The 17,747-nt window shown below is 40.5% G+C and overlaps 1 protein-coding gene across 6 annotated transcripts in view; it reads right to left on the bottom strand.

Annotated features, from left to right (window-relative positions):
- LOC121323145 (receptor tyrosine-protein kinase erbB-4-like) overlaps nt 1-17,747 on the bottom strand; it is a 294,760-nt gene that overhangs the window by 71,628 nt on the left and 205,385 nt on the right. For all 6 annotated transcript variants that reach the window (XM_041263966.1, XM_041263969.1, XM_041263970.1 and 3 more), the window contains exons 4-5: nt 5,173-5,304; nt 2,501-2,566 (exon numbers count right to left, since the gene is read on the bottom strand). In XM_041263966.1, coding sequence (XP_041119900.1) covers nt 2,501-2,566; nt 5,173-5,304 — 198 coding nt within the window. The remainder of the gene's footprint in view (nt 1-2,500; nt 2,567-5,172; nt 5,305-17,747) is intronic.

The raw sequence follows: 17,747 nt of genomic DNA, 5'->3' as shown, positions 1-17,747 counted from the left end.
ATCCCAGTCATTCTTTGCTTTTACTTTTCTCTCTTTGATTTCCTCTTTCTGTGTCAGTCCAAACACACACAGTTGCTACTTCGGACTACTTTGCTTTTTATAGTGAGTTCAGTTGTTAAACGTCCTGATTGCGCCACTAAATAAACCTGGTTTCAGCAGGTCTTAACACCGTGCTCAATTGTCTATTTGGGACCGCGCTGCACAGTCCTCAGAATCGCTGCGGTGAATATGTTAAAGATGGGGAAAGCGCTCTATAACAGGGGAAGACACGTCTTCAGAATACCATTTCAGTGCAGTATTGTTTTTTCTACGTCTTCGCTCCATTTATGCGCCACAGAATCAGGGGAAAGCGTCGTTCGCATTTGCACTGTGATCAGAATACAGCCCTAAGAGTTTATAGACAGTAAGAGTTTAAGATGTTTGTGTTAATAAAAGGTTATTTTAAAACATACTTTTCATGTATTTTCCTTGCGAAACTATATCAACTAGGTAGTAAATGAAAAAAATTATTTAAATCAATGATTTAAAAAAATCAAGTGATTTCAATCGACTTGATTTAAATCAGCCAACCCTGCCATGGACAGAATTGCCAGGCACCTGCTTCATCCACCCCAATCAGAATGGAAATCCGTGTAATCAAAATCACGCATGCGTACAGGTGGCTGATAACTTTGACATTATACTGTACTTTAATAACTGGTGAGCAATATTTTGGGCTCATCCAGTTGAAATACACTTTCATTAACACCAGCAACAGAGTGCGACCCCAGCATGAGCTGTCAAACTGAAAGCAATCCACAACAAGCAGCCCAGAACTTTCAAACTCTGGCAGGAAAAAAATACTGAGATTATAAAAAATACTGCATGGGGTCATGGGCATTAAATTCCCATATTACACACTACCCCAAGCATTACTCGCTATACACTAACCTTTGAGCTGCGAAACAAAAATGAAATATTTATCCACAGTGGCTTAGAGATAATATATAAAACTGTAAAAACAATAATTCAAGATCATTATTTTGTTTTACTTACATTTTTATTTGTGAGTCGTCCTGCATACCCGATATGACCCTTAGAAGTACTCACAGGGGTACGTGCCACTAACCCCCCCCCGGTTGGAAACCCCTGCACTAGAGTTCTCAGGTATGTAGATTAAGCAGATGTATGTTTTTACCCTTGTCTCATTCTATTCTGCTGGAGTGAAAGGCAGGGAGAATGCAAGGGCTGCACTGCTGAAGCAGCAGCTCAGATGAATCATGCTTAAGCAGTCTTATCGACTCACCCATGTCTTTCATTAAAAATCCTGTATTTTGGTAATAACTTTTGCATGTTTATGAGATTTATGTATTGATTGCAGTTATTTTCCATTACAGCACCGCGATTTACAGCCAACTTACTATCCACACCACCTACCCTTCCTCCCTCTGTCCCCCTTTCCTGGCACCGTCCCCGCCAATGAAATCATGAAATAAAGAACCAAGGACAGTGGATAGCAATTTTGAACTTTCTAAAATTACTTATGGTAGCCCTTTCCTGGATATAGTCATTCTGCACTGATGCACAGTAGCGTTTATTTTTGATTCTTGCACAATGCTTTTATAAGGTTCAGAGCTACCTATGTGTTTTTCAGTTAAGTGACAAGCATATTATATTTTGTCAATATCGTATGTACAGCTTTAAATTATTATATGAAAGATAGGTCAGGTGGTTTATGCTCATCCTTTATTATTTGTATCATACCTCACTGTGTTTTCTATCAAATTGCCTGACCAGATGTCATTATTGTAAGAGATTAAGTGCACTTATCCACTGTACGAGGTGAGAGGCAACCCGAGTGCCCCTGCTGTGTGCTTCAGAGCGGTGATTTTCCCTGCAATTAGCTTGTGTGAAAGGGCCGCTCTCCAAATGAGTCACTGATAGCAGGGTACGTCTGCATGGAAAGTGATAGCACCAAGGCTCTGCCTCTCCCTGAAAATTACAGGCAGGCTTTTTCCAAGCAAAGGCATCCCAATCACATTGCCTGGTCTGAAGCCTGCGATATGCCAATGAAACCATTATGTTCGGTACCATTGGAGAACGGAGACCGCAGCATTTTTTCTGTAGCAAGTTTTCTTTAGGACTCTAAATAGCAGTCTTCTACAAGTTAGAGCTGCAAATACCTGCTAATTTGAAGCAAATCTCTTTAGAATAAGAGCCAGTGATTGGTGTTTAATTATGAATGATCTGACACAGGGTGTCCTACTACGTTTCTATTGAATTCCACACAGAATGATCCGTTAGGATTTAGCTCTAGAGAAGTTCGTTCTTTGTTGGATTTTGGGGCTACACCAGTGGTAGGGAATTAGGAGGGGGTTAAGATGCACTGGTGTTACCATTGGCATGAGGAAATGTATTTTTCAGCTGGGCCAGCATGTTAATTAAACACTTGGAGCCACTGAAGGAACACCGTTGGCTCTCATGGTAAAGAGATGCTGTGCGAGCCATGATGTATACTCACAGCTCTGGCACTGGAAATTGTTGGGACCCCAGCAACGACCTGTACAGGACTTGTGGCAGCGTCCACCTGTGGAACAGAAAGGAGAGGGCCGTTTGAGCTTGCAACCGCTTCACATCTCAACAGCGTCGTGGCAAAGACACGCGTGCTGTACTTAATCACACCACACACTTTAAACATCCAACACAGAGGGGAAACAAGCCACAAATCCAACCCAAACAACTGTCATAAAAACCATTAGTGATGTTTCTAACTTAGTAAAAGATTGCAAAAGATTCACTTTGAACACAAGAGTTACATTATTAGTTTTCTCTGTTTCAAGCATGTGGAAAGCCAGTGTAATGATTCCATTGTAACTAGAATGGAGTGAGAAGAATTGCCAAGAAAAACAGGAATCTTACACTAGTGCAAGCAACAGGTGTTTTTTTCAACAGAAATTGCAGAATGCTACAATAGATGCAGTGTACCGCAGCAGTGCACTTGTTGTACAGTACTGTATCCTGCTATTTAAAGTATCCCAGTTGCATTGCCTGTGCAGTACAGTACCACATTATCAAATGACGTGGCTGTGGTAAGAGAATTCTGACTGAGTTGTTTCAGGCCCAAGTGAGTCCTTTTCACTTCCTACAAAGAAAGCGTGATGCTCACTGTGAAACTCCCTGAATCTTCTCTTATATGTATATATACAGAGCTGCTCTTATTGTAAATGACTCTTCAATAATTACACACCGCATAAGCCTTCTTGTTACAGTGTCATCCTCTCTCCCTATTTAAGCTCACTGAAGAGTAATTATGTCAAAACAATAGCAGTGGTGTTCTGATAACCTGGCATCAATTGCAGCCCGACACCTACCTCCCTCCACCCCCCTTCTTTTATCTCCACCATCTGCTTACTCAGACGTGACACTGCTCCTGTTATTAAAGTCTTCCAACACAGAGGAGCCTCCATCTGGCTTGGACAGCACAGATATAATCTGTAATAACTGCAATAGTGAGACTGAGACCACATTTTACAGCAGGATTCACTGCTGGGTTAATCCTCCACCGCTGGGAACAAAAGAGCGAGCAAAGGACTGGTTTAAGACAGGGAAGACGTGGAAAAATGGGTGAATCCACACAATGATCAGGTCGGGAATTAGAGCTGCTCAATCAGACGTCTCCCAGCAGGTGTCGCTATTTCACAGCTGTGTTCAACAATCTTACAACAGCCTCAGATGCCACATTAACAGTGGAATCCCTGAATTATAAAAAGTTGATATGGGAGGAGATTTGTTGGCTAATGTTTACCTTCTCACTATAAATTATAGTGGGAATTCTGATCGGTGAACTTAACTGAGCAAACCTGAAAATCCATACACCTTGAGTTGAAAATGTACTGTTCGAACCTTGAAAAACTTCATTATAATGGCTGGCAGCATGATATGAATTAATTTAAGTTATAAAGATATGCTCTTGAACTTTGCAGAATGCGTCTGCTTTGAGGATATCGCTCAAATTCTCATTCATGTTTTTACTAACATTGCTTCTAATAACACAGTAGATGGGGTGTCCCGGAGCTGCAGTAGAATACGTGACCCTGGGGTCTGAAACTCCGAAGCTGAAACTTGAAATACCAAGTTCAAACGCAGAAAAAGAGGGTATGGATTTAATTTGAATCTAGAACATAGTGAGAAGACAAATGCTGTGGCAATGCAACTTGCAACAATCCAACAGATTGTCATGAGATATGAGACACCACGCGGTACCCTGGGGGAGCACTGAACTGTCGCCTTTCTTTTACGCCATGAGAACATTCCTCATGGCTCCCACATAACCAATAAAAACTAAAATGGTTTGGTACACAGTTAGATTCTCGCAGCTTAAACAGAAATGTAATACAACACACCAGACACATCAAGGTTAAAAAAAAAAAACACACTGCAAAAAGAGCAGAGAAACGTGAGGTAAAAATACACAGACTTGGCAGCACATTTCATTAGGTTGCGTTGGAAGTAATTAGAAGTCATTAATGAACACTCTGTGCTCCGCTCTCACAGCTGCCACCAGCACCATGCACTAACCAGTGAGACCTCACCGGGGTGAAATGAGTTCACTTCAGCTCCCTGACTGTTGCATCACAAGAGATCCACCTCACATAGCTCAAAGGTTAGGTTGCTGTCCCCCATGTGTCTGCTTTTTAAACAGAATCTTTCCCTATTTACAGTGCTTGAAATCAGTCAGCTTTTTTGCAATTCTTTTTTTACATTTTTTATGTATTTATTTTTAAATTCATTTTTACTGGGATATATATTTAATTAAACACTTGGTATTATAGCCTACTTGTTGTTAACCAGCTTTGGACTAAGTTGATATCATCAAACCCATTTCAAATCTATGGAAGTGAAAGGCTGGTGAGTCAGTGGATTCACTGGCAAGCAGACATATCACAAAATTGTACCAGCAGAAAACCACTGTACCTCAAACAGCCGTACACCGGACAGTGTGGCGCATGGATCTGAGTGAGTCTGTCACAACTCTTTATTTGTCTTATTAAGCAGTAACAGAGTAGACGTTTAGTATCTCTTTCATGTGCTTCTGTATTATTGAACACATCATTTAAAATAAATAAAAACAGTAAGTCTGCTCAGGGTGGGATGAACAATAGCCAGCCCCCCCCCCGGAGGTGGAACACTCACATCCTGCACTGCCATTGGTTGGCACCACGAGGAGCTCAGAGCGTGGGTTGCGCACAATGTCCTGCCAGTGGACTGTATCGGCGTGGCACAGGAACTTGTTTTGATCCACATATACCCCTCCATTGAGGATTTCTGTCGAAAGAAGAACAAAAAAGAAGAGACAATGTTAAAATCCACAGGGTCCAAGATGTTATTCATTTCAAATAAATAAGAAAGAAAAGCACAATCATTTGGTGTCATCCTCTGTTTTCTTTTTATTTTGTATATAAAGCTCATTTTGGAGCAACAACTTCTTCTGAAGTGACTGTAACTGTAAACAAATTGTTATGATCACAAGAGAGCTTTTGTGACTGGCATTATCGAAACAAAACTGCAGAGCGGTATAATCTGCGCCGTGGTACTGTTTTGCAAGGCTGCCTCTATTCAGACACTCAGCGATGGTGACGTAAGGCTAACTGAATGCAGATTTGAAGAAGCTGATTTGTGATGTAGGTGCAATCAAATGTAAAAACCAAGCTCCTGTAACAGCCACAGCAAACCTGAAACAATGATGACTAATTTCATTACAATTATCTTTTTAAGATTCAGGGCCTGGCGTGTCATAATCAAAGCTAAGTTTAGAGATTATGGAAATAACAGAAATTAAGTCAAGTATATGATTAGGCTAGTGCCTTCATCAGTGTGAATTCGCTTCTCACAAACCTGTATCTCTCACATGCCGCATTCTAAACCATTCATAAGGAAAACAATGTTATTGCAAATGGGTTAAGGAAGAACAACTTCCTTCTGATAACAAAAAGATCTATGGCAAAAAAAATAAAAAAATGGAATGGAGAAACAATAAGAAATTAGACAGATTGATGCATTACAAAACAAAGGTAGACATCGTTATGGATGCCTTCTAAAAAGAACACACAGAACAAAGCATGGCCTGCTGTGATGTTACAGGGGCAAGTGCTCCAGCTTCCAGCAATGCCAAACTATGCTAATCACCTAATTTTATTCAGTAAACAACCCCCCAGAGAAGACTAATAGACAAACCCATTACAGAGTGAGTGTGTGTGTGTGTGTGTGTGTGTGTGTGTGTGTGTGTGTGTGTGTGTGTGTGTGTGTGTGTGTGTGTGTGTTCATTATATACGCCTCAAATTATAAATAATTGCACTGATGCGTTGCTGTTTATTGCTAGCTGGAATATTGAGTCCCAGGTTGCTCTCTTGCTTCAGAGCCCATTAGAGAGCGGCTATGAACAGGGTAATTGTTCAGTGTGCTGGCATGGCTCGAATGCAACAGCCTACCATTGATTTCATTCTCCATGCCTGATTTAAACGGGGAGCGCTTCCATTAGCACACAGACCAGTGCAAACCCAGCGGATGATGTTGATGTAATTAGGCGATATCCGGAGAGTAAACACTAATTTAAACAGGGAGCGCTTTCATTACCATACAGACCAGTGCAAACCCACCAGATGATGTTGATGTTTTAGGTGATATCCTCAGAGTAAACACTCATTTAAATTAGATATCGGTTTGAACAGAGGAATATAATAGCTTCTGGAGGAGAAGCACTCTCTCGAAATGAAAGAGAGAAAGAAAGAGAGAGTTCTGTGAGCCATCACCTGCTCCTGAAGAATTCATAATTATACTATGTCTTAGTGAAATGGAATGCTAAATTAATAACACAAACACATGTAAACAAACATTGAAGTAAAATAGAAAAGAAAAATAATTTGTACAACCACATCAAAACAGAAGAAAAAGAAGCAAACCCACCCACGATCCACAGAGCTAAGGAAATAAACAGAAATACATGGAGAGAGGAGGGAAGAATAGGGGAGAGAAGAAAATTAAGAGAAAAAAGGAAGAAAGAATAAAAGGAGAAAAAGAAAGAAAGAAAGCAAAGAAAGAAGAAGATAGAGGTAGAAGGTAAGGCTCTTAAATCAGGTCAAGTTTAGAATTGTATTTATTTTACTTAAATTTTGATGAGGTATACTTTTTTTGGTCGGGTCATAATGTGTCCAGTAATTAACGAGCAGGATTTGCTTGTTATTAATTTTTCAACTGTTGTTATTTTATGCCATATTCCCTTAAGAAAAAACAAATTAGAGTTTCTTTATGACAGGCTATGCAAGCCAGTCAGCATTATAAGAACCAATCAGAGTTCGAATTGCCACATCATCGCTTATGTCTAAAGCAGTCGCTCAGGAGGCTGCTTGGAAAGAAGAGCCCGGCTCTGCTTCAAGCAACTGGTTGCGCAACTGCTCATAACTGGTTGCAGGGACGTCCACATATAAGCGACTGGGTCGTGCAACAGATCGCTCAGGCCTGGACCCAGCTTTACAGCTACTACCGGTGGTTCTGTTCACTTTCAAAAGAGCAGTGGCAGTTGGAAGTGACTGTTTGAAATTGTAACTTAAAGTGTAGCAAGTTGTTGAGGTTGCCATGGAGACCAAGCAGTGTGCAGGCAGCAGGGAGGTGCAGTACCCTGTAGAGCTGAGCAATGCACAGACCAGGAGACACCACAAGCTCAGCGTGCTGAGAGACAACCCTGAATGCATGTACTCCGACTACACACCCAGTGGGCAAGAAAATAAAAAAAACAACCTTGTCTTCCACACTGAGCACCCCAAAACCTGGCATGCTGCTATATGTAGCAAGCACAGAAACATTAAAAGAAGAGGGATCTGGCACGGAAGACAAGTTACCGTGGGAGAGGACTCAGACAGCACAGTCCTAACTATAAACATATACAACAATGGGACTGTGGCGATCCAGGGAAATGAGGCCAGTCTCGACTTCTTCGAGAAATCCTTTCAACCCCTGAAAGAAGAGGTAGAGAAGGAAAAAATACCCAGCAACCACTGACCCTGACGACCCCGGGCCTGAAAACACAGCACCAATCACAGATGACACAACGCCCGACGCCAGCCAGCTGCCCAGCTGCACCCAGCACTTGCGGGAGAGCCTGGCCCAGCTGGAGTTCCTGTAGTTCAGGGAGCTCACCCTGGCTAGCTGGTCCAATGCCAGCCTCACCCAGCAGCTGCGAGACGAGGTGAGCCAGGTGAAGAGAGAGAGCAGGATGGAAGTCAGCAAACTGATTACCGAGGTGAGAAACCTGCAGCTGGAGAACAAAGACCTGAGAGCCCAGCTGGCCAGTGTCATGGACATGAAGCGCAGAGAGAGGACCCACACCAAGGAGCTGCAGGGGCTGAGGGAGCAGCTCAACACACACACCCCCCCCCACCACCACCACCGAGGGTTGTGGTGGTGTCAGACCTCAGTGTGGGGGGTGGCTGACCCCCCTGACACACCCCCTCCCAAACACACAAGTTTTGTGTGTTCGACCAAAGCTTATGGTTTCGTCATTTAAAATATAACTTTTAAAAATTTAAATTTTTTGTTACTTGTCCTAATAAATAAATAATAATAATAATTAAAAAAAAAATAGTATTTAAAAAAAAAAGAAAAAGAAAAAAACCTCTGTACCTCACACCCACCACAATACAGAGAAACAACCCTGACCGTGTTGTAAACAAGAATGGGGAGAGTTAGTGCATCTCTGTCAAGCCCTGGGTCTGTACATTGTTAATGCAAGGATCAGAGGGGACTCTTTAGGGAGGTTCACCTACTGCTCAGCTCTTGGGACAAGTGTAGTTGACGATGCCATCACTGACATGGACCCCTACTCTATCAACACATTCACTGTCAGGCCACAACCCCCCCTGTCAGACCACAGCCAAATCACTGTGTTCCTGAAAAAATTGGACAACCCAGGAACACGCACACACAGGCCTGCAAACTGTACAACTTAAACCAGACATACAGGAGGGTAGCAAACAGCACAGATGAAGTTACCAAAACAATTAGCTCCATCCAAACCACTAACCTTATTAATATTTCCAATATAACACAATACCAACATAACAAGACAGGCCTAAATCTGGCAGTTGAATGCATAAGTGAAATATTCCAAAAAGCAGCAATTAAGGCAAACCTCAAAAATTAAACAAGAAAAAAAAAATCAGAAACCCAAATCCAAAGAAAAATGGTTTGATGATGAAGCAAAAGCACAAGGAAATCAAAATCAGTTCTGGGAAATGTGGAATAATCTAAACACAACAAAACCACAGGAATTGGTTGCAGTCTGAGTCCAACGCTGTTCAGTGTTTACATCAATGAGTTAGCGATGATGGTGGAACAGTCTGCAGCTCCTGGCCTCAGTACACATGACATGGAAGTCAAATTCCCGCTCTACGCAGATGACCTGGTCCTGCTGTCACCCACAGAACAGAGGTTGCAGCACAGCCTGGCTCTGCTACAGCAGCACTGTCAGACCTGAGCCCTGGCAGTGAATTTGAAAAAAAAAAAAAAAATCTTGGGGGAGGGACACACAGCCCCGCTGGCTGCCCAGTATGTGGCCGCCTGCCTCAGCCTGAGGGACACTGGGTGAGCACTTACTATTATAAATTACTATTATAAAACTGTAAATATTATTCCTTTTAAATTACCATGAACGTATTATTGCTTTATTTATTTATCTGAATCTGTATTTTTCCATACTTTTATTTTTATTCTATCTCATTGTGCAAAACATTAGCAATACTGATAATGTTATTTTTTTTGTACGATATGTTGTTTCACATGCTATGTACTGTAACTGCTTTGGCAATACTGCTGATGTGAGTCATGCCAATAAAGCACCTCTGAATTTGAATTTGAATTTGAGAGTGAGAGTGAGAGTGAGAGAGAGAGAGAGAGAGAGAGAGAGAGAGAGAGAGAGAGAGAGAGAGAGAGAGAGAGAGAGAGAGAGAGAAGAGAGATGGCCTTGTGGACAGTGTGTGTGTGTTCAGCCTTTTCTTCAAACAAGCATTCTCATTATGACAGAATAGGAGTAATAAAAATAATAATAATAATAATAATAATAATAATAATAATAATAATAATAATAATAATGTTTACTCTGTGTGAAGCCTCGTCTCATTTTCAAGGATGTTCTGCAAGCTGGCAGGACTTCTTTCATAACTGTGCCTGCAATCTACTTTTATATGTAAATTTTTTTTTTTCTCCTGTAACACTTTACATTGTATCTCTAATTACTACGTATTTACTACTTCAATATTATACTACTACTTAATAAATACACTCTAACCCTAACCCTAACTCTAACCCTTTCCTGATACAATTGTGTGATTGCATACATTGTGCAAAAAGATGTGCACATTAAGCACATTGTAACTATGCAATGTAAAGTGTTATTTAAAATTCAAATGCATGACTCACTGTCCAAAACAGAGTGCTACTGGACTTATTCTAAAGAATTCAGAAATACAACCTTCAATCCAAGCCTGCACTGGGGCTTCATAAGAAACACAGAGTTTGTAACCTGGATACGTCACCACACTCTCCAGCTGGTTAACGCATACTTGGCTTCCAAGAAAAAGGAAAACTATTTATTTTGCTAAATATACTGTCAGTCATATAAGTGAGGATTAGTTAAAGTCATGAACGGAAGATCGTTCCTGTTCAAGCATGGCAAGAAACAATTACACTGATACCGTACCAAATTTCCCCGAGTCTGTATGGAATGAATCCTTATTCCAGTGAAAAAAGGCTTAGGAGATTAACAATATTTACAGAATCAGATTTTTACAGAGGCAGATTAACAACATAAGGGTGTTTGTGCCACAGAGCAGACATATTAATAACTGAGGGATTCTGAAATCCGCTAATAGTCTCACAGACACTTGATACAGTATATTTCTGTTGCTTAGTGATTAGAGATTGCAGTCTTTTGTGTGTTTATTCAAAGGGGCTTTGAAACCCGTCTTCATCTTAAATTAATTTTCATATTTTGATACAGATGATGCAAGGTTAAAAGTGACCGTATTCCACATCCAAGATGACTTGTTTACTGAGTATAATATAACCTAGACTGAACTCATTTTGTTTTTCTAGGTCAGTGTTGGCTATTGTCTGACATTACTTCTGTATAATACAGGGGTGTACTGTATAAGATACTTATAGACTTACCATAAAAGCTTATATTTGGTAGCTTTCCTGGTAAATGCAATCAGACTGAAACATCTGACGAAGAAGAGCTAAGTTAGAATAAAGAGATTTGTCGCATAAAGATGTTTTATGTTCAAAAAGAGCCAAACTGTTAAGATGGATATAAAAATGGTCAGGTTAAACAATAAGGTCTAAGCTGATCCTAGGACCAAATGGCTAGTCCTGCGAGTGAAGGTTAAAACAACTCAATCTATTTGGTCTAACAAAAGATGGGTAAGGAGGGATTAAGTGTATAAAATCCTAAATAGTCCAAGTTACTAGCCCATGAACAACAGCACCCAAAGGGAAAGTGAGTTTCCCTGGTACTACATCATTCAGCAGTACAGTATGCTTTCATAGGAGTTGATGGAGGAACCAACATTTCTTATCAGAGGCTTTCTATTGCTGCACATAAGTCAGACAGTTGACTCCGAAGCTTGCAAAGCTATATATATATATATATATATATATATATATATATATATATATAGATATATATATATATATATATATATATACATTATATTATATATTGTAACTTAATATAAGAACCTCACAATGACGCTCCTCTTGTCCTTTGTCAGGTAGTAAATGCGCTTAGCTGGCTGTCAGGTTCCTTAGCGCTTAAAGCTTTTTCTATCTCCTGAATAAGCATCAACTCGAAATCACAAAAGCCATTTCATTTACCAGTGTGACATTCCATTAAGCATTTAATACAACGTTTTATTAAAATTAAATTGGACTATTTTGTACTGGCAAGAACTCTGAAGAATCACACACTCATAACAATTTACAAGAAAAACAAACAAACAAAAAAAAACCTTTTGCTTGTGTTGCAATTTCTTTGATTCCAAGGCATGTATGGTTATGCTCATGTATTTATTTTCTCTAACTTTAGAAATGGCACCTCCAGGATAGCAGATTAGCTCTGACTGAGATAGGAGGGTCTTGCTTTAACCCAGTCAGCTCAATATTCAGCACATTTGGAAGACGGGTTATCTGCATACACTGTACAGTAGTTAATGGGGCGTTACACAAAGCTTTAAAACAAATTCCTACCTCTCATTAGCATAACAATTGTTGTGCAAGTCCATTCTCACTGTTCTGCAGAACATTTAGATTTCTTCATTTTCACTTTAGGCTAGCTTCACAAATAGCAATAACCTCTAATTATAGGAATATCTTGCTTGAGGTACTGCATGGTTAGGCTGAGCACCAGTGGTTATTGGGGTCTATGTAGTGAGCAGTTCAACTCTAGTCCATTAATCCTGCCAGCACACTCCGGATTCATTCCAAGACGCATTAAGACTCCGTCAGAAAAATAAAACTAATATAGTGCTTTAGGACTGTCGGGTAGCTGCTGTACAGGAGGGGACAAAGAAGAAACGTTTTCACGAACACCATCATAGACCGTTTCGTCCAGGGTCATCACTGTAAATAGGGAGCTGTACCTTTTCTGAGAGGATTACATGTCAAATAGTTTTAATACCACCGCTAACACAGAGAGTCATCCAATGTGAGTTATCTGCACACAGGTGCACCAGTGCAGTAATTAGCTTTGATTGCTTTATGTGGATTGGATTGTTGCTGTCTCAGATGGGGAGCCCTAGTAACAGCTAAACGCACAGAAGATTCTCCCTGGCTTATACCTTTCTGTATAGTCTTAGAGTGTACTTGTAGAAGCTAAGAACAGAAGAAACGGAAAGAAATGGGTTAGGGTTAGAGCTAAGACTAGGGTTAGGTTTGTGTTGGGGTTTGGGTTGAGGTTAGGTTTATGGCAAGAGGTTTTTTTTATTTTTTACCTTCAATACATTCCTATTGTCAGCTGTACCAATTTGGGGCCTTTTGTTTGTTTGTTTGTTTGTTTTATTTATTTATGTATTAAATTAAATTAATTTAAATTAGTTTTCTTCCCAATTCAGTAATGTCCAATTATTTTAGGCTCAGCCTACCGCTACTACCCCTGTGCTTACGCGGGAGGGGTGAAGACGAAAACATGCCATCATCCGAAGCATGTGATGTCAGCCGACCACTTCTTTACACACGGCAGACTCACCATGCAGCCACCCAGAGGACAACGCAGCCCTGGGCAGCTTACAGCCAAGCCTGCAGGTGCTCGGCCAGACCACAGGGGTCACTGGTACACGGTAAGCTGAGGACACCCTGGCCGACCTAACCCTCCATCCCCTGGGCACCGCTTTGTCAATTGAGCGGCGCCCCCTGGGAGCTCCCATCCTCAATCGGCAAAGGAATAACCTGGACTCAAAACGGAGAGGCTTTACTGGATGCGCCACTCGGGAAACCCTTGTTTTGTTTTTTTATTGGAATAACTTTTCAGAAAATGAATTTTCCAAAATCCATCAGTAATGTTGTGTTCTTCCAAACTGATTTAACACCAACATACGTTTCAGTCACCTTTGTAGTGACTGGTCATTTCAGGTTTCTTTTTCTGTTTCCTACTGTTGGACTTGCTGTGGTTAAGCTGCTTTTACTCTAGAGAAGTCTGTGATGTGAACAAGGATTAACCTCTAAATATTCCACCTCTGTCCCCATGCTCAGGGCTTCACTTCTTCAATACTTTCAATTTGTTAATTTATCCAAGGCTCAATTCCATTATGCAGATTTGATTTCTGATGCTGAAATACAATAACGCTGCATTCTCATGGTCGGAGCAGATTTATTTTAAATGCATATTAGGGTATTTTAGTGGTTAATTAGCTGTAATAAGCATTGGTGACAGCTCCCGCTGAGATTGTTTTACATGTTTAATTAAAATGCTTAAGTGCAGATTGTGAGAAAGTGCACCTAATTAAAGAGGTAACAGTCAGTGTCATTAACAGTTAATGTTATTGGTCTTAAGGGTCACTCAAATTACCAAATTATATGCTCTTTGCATTTTCGGCATTACAAAAAATAATAATCCAAAAAACATGCATTGCAACATTTTATTAGCAAAAGAGTAAACAGTTTTTTTTTCTTCGCTATTTTGTTTTTATTAGTTGTGTGCTATGTTTTTATTAGTTGTTTTTATTAGTTGTTTTTATTAGTTGTGTGCTATGTTTTTATTAGTTGTTTTTATTAGTTGTGTGTTATATTTTTATTAGTTGTTTTTATTAGTTGTGTGCTATGTTTTTATTAATTGTTTTTATTAGTTGTGTGCTATGCTTTTATTAGTTGTGTGCTATGTTTTTATTAGTTGTTTTTATTAGTTGTTTTTATTAGTTATGTGCTATGTTTTTATTAGTTGTGTGCCATGTTTTTATTAGTTGTTTGTATTAGTTGTTTTTATTAGTTGTGTGCTATGGTTTTATTAATTGTTTTTATTAGTTGTGTGCTATGTTTTTGGAATGGGATATTTCATTCAGAATGGCTATGGTTCTTAGTAAGTCATTCCCACTGCATTTGAGTTCTTATTGTTTCAATTAGTTTAGCACAGTGCTGCAGGTCACATCCATCAAATCGGTCTTTATTCAAAAATAAAATAAATAAATAAACTTCTCTGTTATTGGCAAGAAAACACAATCCCTGTTAGAATCTCAAGTTTTTTTTTGATAATATATTAAAGGTGTAGTAACGATGGTTTTTAATTCCACTCTAATACCTTTAGATAGACCCAACTTCACCTTTCCCTGTCCCTGCAGGTATTGGAGCCCACCTTTAAGAGGCAATGATGAATAGGCCCACAGTTCAGGGAAGCAGGATGACACAGGTGTTAACAGTTCTTACTGGAAAGGGTCTGGTTAGGAAAGCACTAGGGGCTATAAAAGATGAAGGAAACGGCAGATATATAGAAGCATAGCTTTAGAAACTGTTGAAAGTGAATAAAATGTATAAAAAAATAAATAAAGCATGCCAGTGACATGCATCCCCCACTGTGGCTGTAAATTCAACACAAGAGCTTTCAGTAACGTCACAAAGTATATCACCATGAACTACACCCATTCTTTGCAAAAATTGCTGGTTTGACAAACAGACAGATGGCGATAAAATAACGAACCTCCTTCCTAACGTAAAGATAAGAGCTCCATACATCAACACAGTCCTGGCCAGTTGCCTTTTAATGAACTAATGCATGTAGTACGCCTACAATGTGTAACACACTGCAATGCCATTGAAATCCATCATGTGCTTTCTCTCTCCCACTCCCTGCTTTGTTCAACAGACTCTAAATCAATGTAATTCCACTGCTGGTACAATGCTGGCATTTCCATACTGTGCTGGTGCCAGTTGGTAAAATGTTCAAAGCTGTAATTAATGCACAGAAAAGCATGTGCGCGTGCCAGTCTATTTTACTGGGTAGGTATGGGGAAGTGTCAGCAATCCCTGCCAAATTCCAAAACGGCTTTTTTGTTGATGAGCCACAGGTGTACATTATACTAGTCATGCCTCCAAACCAACTGCGAAACAAGCCATTAATTCTGTGCACTTATTACAGGCACACAGTGCACCTGTTGTTGGCTCTTGGCCTTGATTTAGAAACTCCCGTGATGGGAATAATCCAGCTCTCCCCATGAAATACATTTGCAGATCCCCTGACTGGATCATTTGAATGCTACAGTGTGAAGGCATCCCTCTGACAAGGCTGCTGTAACTGGGTTAGAAAGGGTGAGTGCCGTATAATCTCCTCATGAGCATCCCACCTTCCTCTCTGTCCTGCTGTGCCTGAAATCACAGAGGTTTTGCTCCGTTATTCTGGAAAAGAGATCTTATGCACAGTCACGCTGCATATAAGGCAGGGAGTATTTAGCTTTACTAAAGCTATGGTGTGGTCTATACTGTATGAATTATCTCAGTGTCATTCTATCTGTATCTAGAAGCATCCTATAAACTACTGACTGGCTTGCATGTGTTTATAGTGGTTGATAGGATCAAAATGTTGCTGGATTGTGCCTTCTAAAAGGTGTCAATCAATAATACAAAATAAAGCAAATGATGAATGCAGGTGAGCCATGCCAACCACAGCAGCACACTGGATTCTTTTTTTTTTTTAATAAATGTAGTCAACGTCAATTTTTTTATCCCGGTTTTTCTCCCCAATTTGGTATGCCCAATCTGTATCCTCGGCTCACCACTCGCAAACCACCCTGCCGACTCGGGGAATGAAGGCTGGAGCACACATCCTCCTGCCAATCTGTCATTTTACACGCTGCAGATCCACAGCGAGGCTGCCAGACCCATAGTGCTGGAGGACAACACAGATCTGGAGGCTCCACTGCAGAACCACAGGCACCCTATCGGGCGCAGTGGTCATTGCTGCATGGTAAGCCCTGGATTCCCCTGCCGACCTAAGTCCCCCCTACCTGGGCAGCGCTCAACCAATTGTGCACCATCCCCTAGGAACTCCTGGTCACAGTCGGCTGTGACATAACCTGGACTCGAACCTGCAATAGGGCATATCCATGTGGAGCACCTTTGCTGGATGCGCCACTCGGGAGCCCCAGCACACTGGAGTTACTGAATATCATGGTGATAAATAGCACAGCTTGTCTGTTTGTATGACAGAAAGAAGAAGCTGAGACAATGAAAGCGCACAATGATGAGTGCAGCTCTGCAACCCTGCATTAGTCTGTCACACTGCCTGCACTGTATTGTTACTGCACTGTGTCTTCATTGCAGTAACACAGCCGGTGGCTCGGATAACAGCTTGGATTGGTTACACCAGTGTGTTATCAGCACTTTGCTTGTGGGGCCGAGCTGTATAAGGAGCAATAGAAATGGCTATCGAGTCCTCATCCACAGTTATTTCTCACTTGATTTAGAAGCTGAGCGGAAACTTTGAAAATATCACTACCTTTGTCATTCTCTGCTTTGCATGAACAAACCTCTTGTGCCAAAGAAATGATTAAGTTCTGTGACCCTAATGAACTATGAAAAGTAAAAAATGAAACGGCAATCTCATTAATCTGACTAGACTGCAGAGCCTTACTGCGTTGATGTTAAAGAAACTTACCGAACTACCTGATCCTACCCAGCTCACAATGTGAGCACAAAAGGCAAAATTCAAGTGTCTTTTAATAACCTTAAGTGTAATCTGTCCAGATCCCATTACCCAATATATAATGCCAGTAATACAATGACAGATCCATGTAAACAGGGGGATTCATAAAACTGGAGGCTATGTGGAATATGATATGCAAAGGCAAATTGTTTGAGACACAAGGACGTGTGATGCGCCGTTTGACAGCAGAGGGTATTTTAATAATGTCCACCTATTGAATGTACAGTGGAAATGATTATTGTTGCATATAGCACCCCAGTATTATATACAGTATAAACCATATGCACCATACACGCCCCTATTTATCAAAGCATTTACTCCAATGGGCAATTTGAACAGTTTTTGTGACAAGTAACAAATACCAGTGATAAACACCTTTTCATTTCAGCCTTTCGGACTCACAGGACCTTGTAACTCCTGTCCCTGCCCCTCTATTGGCCACTGTATTGGTATGCTATCCATCTCACAACAGAAAGTCTAATTTATCTGGCTTATATCTCACACTCTGAGACTGCTACATTCCTGCCTTGAT

This window comes from Polyodon spathula, chromosome 11 (assembly GCF_017654505.1).
Source record: "Polyodon spathula isolate WHYD16114869_AA chromosome 11, ASM1765450v1, whole genome shotgun sequence".
NCBI lineage: Eukaryota > Metazoa > Chordata > Actinopteri > Acipenseriformes > Polyodontidae > Polyodon > Polyodon spathula.
Note: the sequence above shows the minus strand (reverse complement) of the source record. Positions and strands in the feature narration are given on the sequence as shown.